Here is a 13662-nt window from a genome sequence, read left to right as displayed (position 1 = left end):
TATATTTTCTTGCCTGTGCTAGTATTATTTTAACTTAATTTTATAAAACATTAATGATTTATAAGCAATCGTTATCCTGCTCCTTTCTATGTGATAATATGAACTTGGGAGTTTTTATGAATTATTTGTGAAAGAAGAAAAAGGAATACTGTTCCCCTCAAGGCGGTAGAAACATAAGAATTGTAAAAATTTCATAAATTTTGACTTTCATTTGCTTTCAATATTTTGAAAAGGGACACTTGGAAGCAACTATCACTTTACGCGAAGATTGTCTTTTAATGATTCTCTCTTCTAAAGTTTTTCTAGAATTACAATTAAACTTTTTTTAAGTGACATTTACTTTCTTTCACTTTCACAAGAATGGAAAGCAAATACTTTTATTTTTCAATCAAAAAACTTTATTAATTCATCAGTTACATATTAAATAAATCTTTAAGTAAAATTAATCTTTATAAGTGATAAATTAAAATCAAACAGAAATTCATATAGTAAAGTAAAAAAACAATGAATAATTTTCAATTATATGCAATTCAAAAAGACTGGGACAAAATTTAATTATTAGTACAAGTTCATAAGATAAAATTGTTCGTTTGAAACGTTTTCAGTCTTTTATTGATAACGACTCTAAATCCTTTTTTCTTAAAATTTGACTTCTGAAAATACTTGAATATGTTTTTTCATTCAATATCCTTAGAATCTAAACAGTTATTTTAATGTTTAAATTCTGTTTTTGCTCTCATTTTTTACGAAATTGCATTGATTTTTGTATTTGCATTATTTATGTTTTAATGCTATTTATATTTTAAAACGTTAATTTCTCAAATAATAAATTTTGGAAGTATATTCTAAGGAAAATCTCGTCAATTAAAATTCAACTCCAATTTATTTTTGTTCAAATTTGGTGTAACAAATGTTAATATGTTTTGTTGCCATTTAACTAAAGAATAAGCAATATATTCGTTTAAAAGCATTTACAGTTATTTTAAGGCTTTATAATGTAAAAATTGTTTAAAGACTGGATAAAATAACAGCTATTTCATGGATCAGGATCTTAACAATATATTTCTGAAGATTCTGCAAAATTTTGAACAAATCATTTGATAAAATTTTAAACTAAAACTTTTATTGCTTTACAATCAAAACAAATTTTTTATTTCTTCCAATTTTCAAAACAAATTTGAATTTTGAATTATATATTTTGGTTTCTTTGTGGTTGTTGTTTTTTACACTATTATATAAAAAAATTCTAAAATACAAATATTTTATAACATTCTTTAAAAATGTCTCTAAAATATAGTCGCATACCTGAAATCTATAAGTATTATGTGCTAAGACAAGAAATTTCTGTGTTGAAATCTATCTCTCAATAAAATGCCTTTTTTCATAATTAAAATAACATTTAGTATCATTTTATTCAAACATAAAAAAATTAACACCAACCATACAGGCAAAATAAATATATGAAACAGCATACAATAACATTTTTGCAGGTGTAAAACAACTAAACAATTGTTAACAAAAGGTCAGACATTTAAGAGGAAAACTTCAAAACCAAAATATTTCTGAAATTCTCCTTCTTCAACTTTTTATTGTTGAATAATGGAATTCAGCTGCCTTGAGTAATATAAAGGTGCTTTGTTGACGCCATATATGTCACGTAACTTTTGCCTTCCATCTGGAGTTAATTTATGATAATTATCTAGTCCTTTGGTCAGGGAGGAAGATTTAGTGGTCAGTGTTTCGTTGAGTTGAACCATCCGTTTTCGCTGGTCAGCACTCCACGACTAAAAGCAAAATCTCGTGAATTATATTCTCAATATTTAAGTTTGAAGAAAAAGAACGAATATGAAATTTGAAAAAAAAGAGAAATATAAATTTCATTTCGTTTTTTTTTTTTTTTTCTCCCACCAAATGGATATATATATGTATCAACGAAAGGCTAAATTGCATAAATATTATTCGCTGAATGTTAAAATCATTTCTAACTTTCAATCTTAAAAGTATGAAAATAAAAAATAAAAAATATATGTTCTTATAGCGTACTAAAAATATAAAATAGTTATTAAAATGTGTAAGTCAAAACTCATTAAAATTTATATTAAATATCAAAATGCATTTGAATCAAGTAGCAAATAAATAAATAAAATAATATTTATTATTTTAAATATTATTAAAACATTTTCTTCATTAAAACTCTAGAAGTTAAAGCAAAAATCATAAGATGATGAAGTACTGGAAACAATTCAATAAGATATATTTAATATCATGAAAAGTAAAAATGTTAAACATTTAATAAAAAGTGGAATATATTGCGGATATAATACGTTCAAATGCGAATTTTTCAACAAAAATAGATTATTCAACATTATGGCTTTAAGTTTTTACAAATTTTGTTTTGTTCAATACGTTTCTGGTTAAAAGTATTTCATATTTTTTATACAATAATAGAAGCATGGGCCCCAAAACATTTTTCTTTTTATCTTTTTAATCTTTGACACTTCATAAAATTTATCGAAATTATCATGGAGCCTCAGAATCAATTTTTTTTTACTTCCTACAACTTGCTACCTTCCTACCTACCTTCTCTAGTCGTTCTAGTATGAAAATACTGAAGTAATTTAATGCCATAAGGAAAAAAACTTTGAAAATTTGAGAATTCTAAAGCTGAAAAATTATTTACAAACTTCAATCTTTAGAAACACGAAAAATAACAAGGTTAAATAAAATAATGAGAAAAATTAATATTCAAAGAATACTTAACACAACTCATACCTGATCTTTAAGGTGGTTGATCTCGTTGATCACGGATCTCATTTCTGTATTCTGCTCTGTCAAGAAATCCAGATCGTGATTGACAAGGGCTAAATTCAGATTACTTCCTAAAGGCAAAATGATTAATTAATAACGACTATATAAACAGCAGCATACAAATATCAACTATCACATACAAATATATATATTCAAAAATCAAACATCTTAATATATATTAATATACATTATTTGATAAAAACATAGAATGATTTATAAGAATAGATTATACATATTGATATTAAGAATCTCAATATCTGTTTCTTTCATTATATCATGAAAAAATTTTAACTTTTTACAACTTTGTATAGAAAAAAGACATCTTTTTAAAAAGTTCGAAAAGTTTTACTCATAACTATATTTTTTCTTAAATGATTTTAAAAACATGTAAATGTCACGTATAAGAATGTATCTTATATAAATATGATTATGGTGAAGTTCAAAAGAATACTTTAAGAATAAGTTGTCAGTATATTTTTTATATTATGCAAATTTAAAAATGAATGTAAATATCCAATAAAAGAAATTAGAAACCAAATTCAAATGTTTTTAAGAAAAAGATTGCTTAGAATATTGAATAAAAAATTTTGACACTATCACAAAAACAAAAAAAAAATCGACTATTCAACGTAGTTGCTTGCATTAAGTTAAATAATAAGCTGACACTTCTAACAAAATTCACACAGTTGGTAGTGGATGCATATAAAATTAAAATAGCAAAAATTTTTATGAGCACTCTAAATTTTAATAGAGAAGGAAAGGAAACTTAATCTGGAGCAGTATGTTAAAACTCCCAAACTATAAGTGAGTCAGGTTAATGTTAATAAAACGTAGGTAAATATTAATAAAACGAAGATAAATATTAATAAAGCAAAGTTAATATTAATAAAACAGATGGACATTATTTTTTAAAGATTAAAAGAACAAAAATTATTTCTTAAAATAGAAGAACAGAATTGACGTAGAAAACAGAAATTATATGTAGAGGAAAAATTAAAAAGAAACATTCTTCAGAAAAGGATTTTATAAATAAATAAGACTTATAAAAATTATATTATTTGATTATCAATAAAAATAGAAAATTCGGAGTATTTTATTCCAAAACAAGCTAATTTCAGGATTTTTCTGTCCTAGATAAATAATTTTAAATCTCGGCTATCTCATTACATTAGGGTTCAAGACAATAGGAACTTTCTAGAAAAGTAATCTAAAACTTTGATTGGGCTAGCAAGACGTCAGCTCACTTTGGGGCAAATATAAAAAATCAGAACTATTCCGACGAATTTAGAACATATTGTTACGAATCTGTAATGTTGCTTCCCAGTTAGTTCCATCATACAAAACACCGTTTTATGATCAACTTTATTGGATGATGGATCAGTCACCTGGGGCTTGGCGACCATTTGGCGGCTTCGTGAAGAATTTGGCGATTTTAGCGACAATGAATGATACTAGAATCTTCAAGAATTTTGACGATAGAGCCAATAGAAGCTTAATTGTTCGACAACCTTTTCTGCCTTGCCCCGGAAACTATAAAAGGCTGGCAAACCAAACCAAAGTCAGTTGCCAAAAGGTTTATAGTCGCATAGCGAATCAACAGCAAATTAGTTGGATCAGTCCAGCAAAGCGGAGGCGTTGAGTGGAGCTCAAGCAATTGATGAATTAAGGTGTGTGCCGAATCTTGGAGTTTATTATAAAAGCAGCATGTGAGTGAAGTAGCCAGTCGTTTATTTGTGAGTCGGCAGTTGGATACAGCTAAAACGAGGAGACAGTGAAGAATTGCAGGTGTCTGGAGAGACCGTAGAGAGTTAACTATGAAATTCCCTCCTCCTACTAAATTCTGTCTGGCCGCATTGTGTGCTGTGGTCGTTGTTCACTGCTGTTTGCTCTAAGTGTGCTGATGTGTATTGTTTGTGTGCGTCTCGGCTGTTTATTTGTTGGCTGTGTCTTCGTGTTTATAAACATCGTTGTTTGTGACTGAGGCTTGTTAATTGTTTTATATCATACTCCCACAACAAGCGAACACGTTAACTGTATTGACTTAGTGGAGGAAGTTCCGTAACAGTATGGTCACTTCAGTAATATAAATATCACGAACCTTGAGAACTAGCAAATAATTCGTAAAATCACTAAAATTCATGATTTCAAACTCCTGGATATACAAATATTTGCTATTTCTTTTTAATTCGAAACTGGATAATTGTCTATAAACCTCTACATCAGTAAAGGATGGTGAACAAAAATCAAGATCAATTAAAAGAATCTCATTAGCCAATACTGAAAAATTAAAAATATATAAATGACAAGTATTTTGCGATAAAAGACAGAAAAAAAACTACCGAGTCTTCTTATTTCCACCAACACAAATTAAGATAAGTGGTATCGAAATAGCAACTACGGCCGAAAGATTCACGGTACAAAATAATAGTCTCAACAGCTCTGCAGGAGAAAAAAAATCTCAGTATGCTTTAAAGTGAAACCTTCTTTCCGTTTCAACATTGTTTCGCAACATTAACTCTAACAGTGAGAAACTTTCATTTTTAATGACTTCAAAATTCCCCCATGGAGAATCATCGTTAAACGCTGGAAGGTCAGTGTAAAGAAGAGAACTTGTTAAAGAATTAACGGCTTATAAAAGATGACGCTCATATTTCATGCTTCTGCGAGTTTCGCTGAAATAAAAACTCACGAAGAGGATTATTAAAAAGCCAGTGGCGTGATTTTTAGAAGCGTTTTTATGCTCCAAATTTTTCTGAATGGTTGCTTTGGGGGAAAAAATCGTTGGCTGCCGAAGCAAAAGATGATTTTATTCCTGAGTACGTAGAAAGTAAAGCCAGTTAATGAAGATACAATAAAAGCACTCATGAAATTTTCAACTAAATGTAGGGTATGAAATCTAATTAGTGTGGAACAGTTTTATGTGATATATTTCTGCTTCGAGTAATATAAAAATGCATTCTTCATTAATAAGCAAAAATCAGTATTAAAGTGTCGTATCGATACTAAATATCACGAATCTCCTTGTAATCCTATCATAACCTCAAAATCGAATCAATCCAATTATGTTGTTTGCAAAGAACTGTATCTTAATCAAACCTAATAATGATAGTTCAGCTATTGGGCTTGTATAAATCATTTGCACTGAAAGAATAGGTGAGGTAGTTTAGAATATTTGGTTAGCTTCAAATGAAGATAAAACTCCAAAGTACTATCAAGGATAATTTACTCGAATGAGTGGCTTTTATTTCACTATTTATAGTGACTGGCCTTGGATTTATAGAAAGCCCAATGGTATCTAAAAAAAGGAAAACTTTATGTTAGTTAAAAAATCCAAACCACTACTCTAGACAACATAGCGATTTGACAGATTTATATAACAGGAAATTAAAACTTCGCTTATGTTGGAGGAGTCCATTTCGTGTTTTGCTTCTCTAAATATCAATGAAAGCGAGAAATTGAAATTCCATTGATGTTCAGAAAGTGTTCACCTATATCTAATCACTAGTTATTCCACTTATTATTAGTTATATTAAGTTACTAATTTACTATTAGTTATATTAAGTTATTCCGCTTACAACTTAAAAAGCTTCTAACTTGAGCTAGCTTCAAGGTTAAAAGTAATTATTTTTGTTTAAGTGAAAATTTAAAATAAAGCGAGTAATCAGTGAAGAGTAGTAGACGTTCAAGAAATTTGAATAGTCGTGTGAAGTCTCTCTTTTCCTAAGTTCTTTCTGAGCGCTTTGTGCTGTTAGGTTGCTTACTACGGATTTGCAGCTTGTACGTTGCTGTTTATTATAAGTGCTGTTCTTGTGTAACCTTTGGCTGCATTGTGTGGTTTACGTGTTTGTGTTTCCGTATTGGAAAAGAAAAAAAATCTTTACTTATTATTGAGCCTGTTTCACTATACACACACAGTCCGGATTATCTGATTTCGGAATTTTGCATAATTTCCGTAACAATATTTAATATTGCTGCAACGCGCTTATTAATAATAATATAGCAACTAAACTTAATATAACAATTTAAATATAACAGCTAAATTAATGAAAATTATTTTTCAAAATATAATCCAAACTATGTTTAAAAATACCTTAAAATTAAAACAAAAACCTTTATGAAAATAAGATTGATATAACTGAAAAACTTACGTTTTAAATTTAAAAACTGCGTGAAAAATGTACTCATGTGAAAATATGCTCCAAAATTACTGAAGAAAAATTTTTTAATATTGATAAATTTTTAATAAAAATCTAATTTAAATCATCAAAAAGCCTTTCTTAGGGAGAACATAGTATCCATGAAGTAGATTTGTGCCAAATTCAATTGCACTAGCTCTAATTGTCTGATATGTTGAATGTTTTGAATAATTTTTTGCATTTAGTATCATTCGGTCTACTTGTGTCCAGCCAATAAACAGTATAACTTTAAAATAACCTTTTATTCTGATGATTCACTATACAAAGAAAAAAATTCCAATTTTCAGTTTATTTAAAATGCTCATTTTTATAAAATATTTTTAAATTTTTAACATCATAAAATCATTTCAACTTTTTTTTAATTTCCAAATGGTTGCGAAAACAACTCTTAAAATTCTTTAATTTTCTCTGATTTCGATTTATTTCATACCAAAAAATCCATAAATAACATCATGAAACATTAATTAATCTCACAACCTTTTGTCCCAAAAATTCCCAAAATTAACCACCTTTCCCATTTAAAAGCACTTCCCTCGGCTAAGTTAAGTTTGATACAAAATACAATTATCTCTACAGAGAAAAAAGTGATGAACTAAAAATAAAGCTATGAAATTAAACGATTTCCCCACTGAAGATAATTTTATTAAAAACTAACTCCAGAAAAGGAGAGACATTTTCATTTTCCATTCCAAATCAATTTTTCATTCAGCAGATTGAAAGATAACAAACAATGCGTTGGTCCTGCTCCTCACAATTTCAAAACAATATGCCGCCGGCAGTTTTAAAATGAATTTTCTTCGCTGTTTGCCATACAATAAGCTGAAGGCAATATTAAAAATGGTTTGACAATGAAACGAATTCCATGACAAACCGCATAAACATAGAAAACAATAAATATGTCGACTGGTTGACACCAAGTATTAAGAAAAAAAAATGAATGGCTTAGGAGCCCAGCAGAAAAGATGTAGAACCCTATTTCTGGCACTGACAGTTCATTCTTGAAAGTTGACAAGCTTTATTTCGTACTTTTGGTGAATTTAAGGGGTTTTTTTTTAAGTGGTAGAAAAGCTTCACAAAAAAGACCCAGTGAAATACGAGGCCTAGGAATTACAATGCACGATGTAAAAATAAAATTATCGATTTTAATCGCCTGAGTCTTTTAGTACATTTATTTATTTTGCTTATTATTTTTGTTTGATTTAACTTTTTTGTTGTTGTTGCTGACGTATAATTTGACTGCTTGTTAATACAAGTAAAGTGCCTTTTGATCCTATGTCCTTCCTTTTGGTTTTACTCATAAAAAATTTCTTATTCATATAAAAACGGTCAGTATCTATAATTTCTCTTATAACTATATATATTAGAAAACTTCACCCTAACTTTAAATCGCTTTTAATAATGGACAGTTGTTTTACTTGAAATATGAAAGCCTAATGAAGAAAAATAGCGAATTCCTTGTAGTGTTCAATTAAATATTTACATTTGAATTCCTCGCTGTCTTTCATAGTTTGAATGTTTCACTTGTTGCTATTCCTCAAAATGCATCAAATGATTGTATGATATAATCAGTTATTTCAGTTATTGACCAATTCAGGGGACGTCACAATAACTCTATAAATACAATTGTCATATCATCTAACATTTACTGCACATTGTCTTATGTTGCGCTGTCGTATGAATGCACATTTGAACAGAAAGATGAACAAATATATCAATCAACACTAACACAACTATTTAAATGTACTACAACGCAATAGAGAAGGCAAAGATTCTGAAGAATAAAATTATTTGTTGTTTTTTTAATGCAGGGGGAATTTTGATTACTCCAAGATTTGTATGCAAAAAGAATGTTAACTACTGCAGGTTAAAGCACGTAACGTAAAAAGCAACCATGGAGAATAAACTCAAATTAAAAGAAATTAAGTATTAGAATTTAAGGAAACAGGGGGAAAAAACCAATAAAATTAAACACATTTTGTTTTCAAAATACTGAATGTTACTATAGTGAATGCGTTATATAGAACTAAAACTAAATTATTTTCAAATATCTGCGTAACATTTAATAATTTTATGGGTATATTTATGATTAATTATCTCAACCTAATAATACAACTTCGTAGCTGTAACCACAATATGGACTCAGCCACCATTAACAAGAATAAATATATTTCACGAATATTTCACAGAAAAGTATATATATATATATATATATACACAAAGTACATTTTTCTAATCGAAGTTTTGGAGCTTCATCTTTGAAATTTAATTTCCTACATTTTCCTGAAGTGTTGTTTTAATTCAAGATGGAATTCCATACAATTTTTGTACTGAGTGGCATCGTCTCGGAATGATAAAATTTATATGTACGTTCAAAATGATAATTTAATTAACAGATTTAACTAACCAAAGAAGATTCATATAATTATAAAAGAAAAAGTTCTCAATCAATAAATAATTGAAATATTTGAAGGATTACCAAACATGGTAAAAGTTTATGAAATTATTTGATAACATTTAAAATATTTCCAGAAATTGTCATAGAATTTTATATTTTGCTTTACGAGAATCGATCCAAAAGTTTATCTAAATGTCATTTTTCCAGTTTTATTCATTTTTATCTTCATTCAACATGGCAAATTCATTTCTCAAATAAAGATTTTATTTCAAGCAATATTTTAATAAATCATTAAAAGTCGCATTTCTCATTACACTGTCTAAAATATAAAGTCGTGAAACGATAATTCAAATAATTTGGGAAAGCTGTAGAAAAATGTGTGTTTAATCTTTTACTTTTAAAGTATAAAAAATTAAAATCTCTGAGTCTTAATGAATTCTTAATTATAGCCTTGGGAAAATTAAATACGGCAATTTTTTCCATTTTATTGAATTACCTTAAGATAATTTTTGAAAAAACTGAAATTAACACAGAAATAATCAGATTATACTTCGTTTTATTTTCTCGCCATTTCAATTGGTTTAAGATAAATGCATAATAATTTCTGAAATAATAAAGTTACTTCAGAAAAGTTAAGGAAGAGATTCTTGAAATCAAATATTTAAATGATAAAAATCTCTCACAAAAGAAGTTGCTTCAATACTAATGCAATCCATTTTACTTTAATAAATGTTACAGTAAAGACATCTTTTAAATGAAGTATAGGGCCATTAAAATCTGTTCAATTTTAATTTCCCAAAATATTTTGATCAATTTATTGATTTATTTATGAGTGAATTTAAGAAAATATGATGGAATTCTTGTACGATATATTTTTCTTTTATATCATATTCAATTTTAGAAATCTTCCATATTAAAAAAATTAAGTATGGATGAACAATGGATTCATCATATAATGTTTTAACATTTCTGAAAAAATATGAGATATGATTTTCGAATTTCATTTTCCTTGACAATACATTATTTAATTATCTGCAACTGCATTGTAAATTCATGAGCTACATTCAATGTTAATGCAATTCTTCTTAACAAAATAATATCTAAAATTGTAAACTAAGAAAATAGTCGCATGCATATTTTTCAGTGTTTTACGTTATACATATATTATCAGCCTTTAATTTAATTTCCTTTTTAATTTGAATTCAATGTATGTTACTAAGTAATTATATAAAGTATAGTATAATGTATGTTACTAAGTATAAACATTTCTAAATTAAATTCGATAATTTTTTTTTATTTTCAGATCAGCAAAAAAGGAAAGAAAAAATAGTATTTTCATTCATTTTGTATTTGTCATTTTGTATTTTTTATTATTTATGTGAAATATTTTTACTAAACAAAAATCTTTATTTCATCGTTTCCAAGCAATGAATGTAATGCATGTAAAAAATAAATTAAAAACGAGTTTCTGAATAATCTTTTCAAATTATTCAAGTTTCTATAATTTTAGATAAAATATAAATATTGAGAAAAAAATAATATGAATCATGCTAAAACAAATATTTTTAATAAAAGAATGAAAAATTAACAAATTGAGTATGATCAACTCAAAACGATCAGCATGAAAGTAAAATTATTCAATTGTGATTTATTTACAAAATTAAACATCGATTGATTTTAATAAAATGGTGGCACCTATGAAAACATTTAATTAAAATACTTCTTATTTCCTTCTTGCTTAAAGAAGCGTATTTTCTAGTATACATAAAATAGAGAAAAATAGTAATTGTCAAAAAAATTTGAACTAGAGATTTTGAAGAATCTCTAGTTCAAATTTTTTTGAACTAGATTTTGAAGAATAGCCATGATTTTGAAGAATCTCTACATTTTATACTTTCCTGTGTTTGAAAAAAAAAATTTAAAAAATGTCTGTCTGTCTGTCTGTGACAAAGATAACTGAAAAATGCCTTGAGCTAGGCAGTTGAAATTTGGTATACAGTCTTTACATCAAATTTGCATATTTCTATCAAATTTGAGTAAAATCAATTCAGAAGAAGTCCGGCTGTTAGATTATAAGTTAACACGATACGAGGGGAACTAAAAAAAAATAATATTTTGTACACAGATTTATCATCTATAGTGTAGACCTATCAAAATTTGAAACAAATCGAACAAATTGATGACCGTCTGTCAGTCTTTCCTTTCAGAAACATGTAAACGCAATGATTTAAATAGATTAAATTTGATATGGGATTTTGTGACTACAATTGCAATTTTGTGTCAAATTTTTTCTTTCAATTGGTTGAGAAAAACATGTCGAAAGTATAAATTCGAATTAATATTCACCGCATGCCAGGGATTAATTGCCAAATAGCTCGCGAAGTATGACACGAAGGATCCAATAAAAATCCTAAATTTACATCAAAGGTTAATATTTCATCAACATTGTGAGTGCCATGTAAGGGGTTCTTTGGTATTACAAATTTATTAGAGGGTATGCTAGAAATTTAAAAGAGACCACTCCCGCTATTTCAATTTATTTTAAGCTAACGATAATTCTAATCTCACTCGAGCTAACATATCCAGAGAAGTTCTGACGAATATTATATCAAGAAGGGTCTTTTAATAATAAATCGAACTTCTATCTATTATCCTCTTCCAAAGCTCATTAGCGGTACTAATACATATATTGTTTATTATCCGTCCGCTTAAGGGAAAGATAGGATCACGCGTGGATGTTGCTATGTACCAGAGACTTTGTCTGAATTTGATCATTTCTTACATTTGGCCACTCGGGGGCTCTACAGTATCTAGGTAAGTTGCATGAGACGAAATATGCTCAATAATCAAGGACTCATGATGAAGGGGGAAAGAGACATCTTCTTTTGACCAAGAATTTAATAATAACATTATATAAATATGTAATAAACAGCCACCTATGACAAAAGTAGGATTTAATAGGATAAGATGCCTGGCTTGTAAGATTGTTAGGGGAAACTGGTTGACATTTTATGTCCGCTATAGTAAAATCTCCAGAAATCAATTCGACAGCAGCAAATACTACGTTTCTAATGCACACATTTGATATAGCATTGATCTGAATATATTGGATCAGAGTCTTTTTATAAAAGATGTATAAAAATGCATATAGAGAATTATATATAATTGCAGGTGATTAAAAATAATCAGCGGATTACCCTAACATATTTAAATATATTCATAATGGAAAAGTTTAAGAAGGCCTTTATATCAATATAGCACATTCTTAATTAACATGCATCCCTTTCCAGTGATTTTGCTATTGTTGCTTATGGCACTTGTGATAGACAAGCCCTCTGATGATATCAGCGATTTTAAACCTCGTTTCAGCGTCATCTTGAGACTAGAGTACATTTTAGCTACACGTGTGACTGAGCCCTTCATACGTGGCGGACTTCATTCATACATTTCATTCACTCTTCCACAAATCGTAATTTAGACTCGAGACAGACAACTATCACCTTTGATCCAATACCCCAAGTAGTATCGTCTCAACTTGGAGAACTTTGTGACTACGACAGATTTACACCGCCAGCCGCCATGAACACGGAGAGCTTTCAGACGGTGGGGTTCGAACTCACAACCGAAGGGATGCGCATTCAACGTCCTACCAACTAAGCTATCACGGCCTTAGTGGCTTAATACTGATGTGAGTTTGAAATTTCCTTACCGTACGGATTTTGCTTCCATGATGAGAAGTAGTAAAAGTTGTGGGTTCTCTCATCTTCGTCGCTCAGTCCTTTCAATTCTTTAGGACCTTGCATATACATTTTCTCAATGGCTTCTATTCTAGGAATTGCTGCACTTAATTCAGAAAAACTTTCATCTAATTCTTGACGGAAAGAAGATTTGAATTGGATCTGCAAGAATAATGGAACGAATAATATAAATACATAGTGAAGCCTTAGTAACGAAGTTGTAAAATGAAACAAATATTATCTCTAGTAATATAAAAAACTATAGATGATATGCAAATGATTGATCTTTGACTGATAACATCTATGAAGATTATTCATAGTCACGTTATACTCATCAAGACTGAAATCACCTTAACTCACATAATATACTTTTAAAATGCATTAAAGGAATAAAATTTTATAAATTAACAATATATCTCTTTGACTGATAACTTCTATGAAGGATATTCATAATCACTCCATATGCATCAAGATTAAAATCACCTTAATTCACATAATATAATTTTAAAATGCATTAATCAAATAA

At 28.3% G+C, this 13662-nt stretch overlaps 1 protein-coding gene across 1 annotated transcript in view; it reads right to left on the bottom strand.

Moving 5' to 3' along the window:
- Window positions 1-544: 544 nt before the first annotated feature.
- The window catches only part of LOC129961176 (uncharacterized), a 46692-nt gene continuing 33574 nt past the window's right edge, over window positions 545-13662 (bottom strand). Inside the window, exons 5-7 of the mRNA XM_056074968.1 lie at window positions 13109-13298; window positions 2773-2879; window positions 545-1784 (exon numbers count right to left, since the gene is read on the bottom strand). Of these exons, the coding sequence (XP_055930943.1) occupies window positions 1587-1784; window positions 2773-2879; window positions 13109-13298 (495 nt within the window). The 3' untranslated portion in view covers window positions 545-1586. The remainder of the gene's footprint in view (window positions 1785-2772; window positions 2880-13108; window positions 13299-13662) is intronic.

Source organism: Argiope bruennichi, chromosome 2 (genome assembly GCF_947563725.1).
Source record: "Argiope bruennichi chromosome 2, qqArgBrue1.1, whole genome shotgun sequence".
Lineage (NCBI taxonomy): Eukaryota > Metazoa > Arthropoda > Arachnida > Araneae > Araneidae > Argiope > Argiope bruennichi.
The sequence above is the reverse complement of the archived record's forward strand: the minus strand, read 5'-3'. Positions and strand labels throughout refer to the sequence as shown.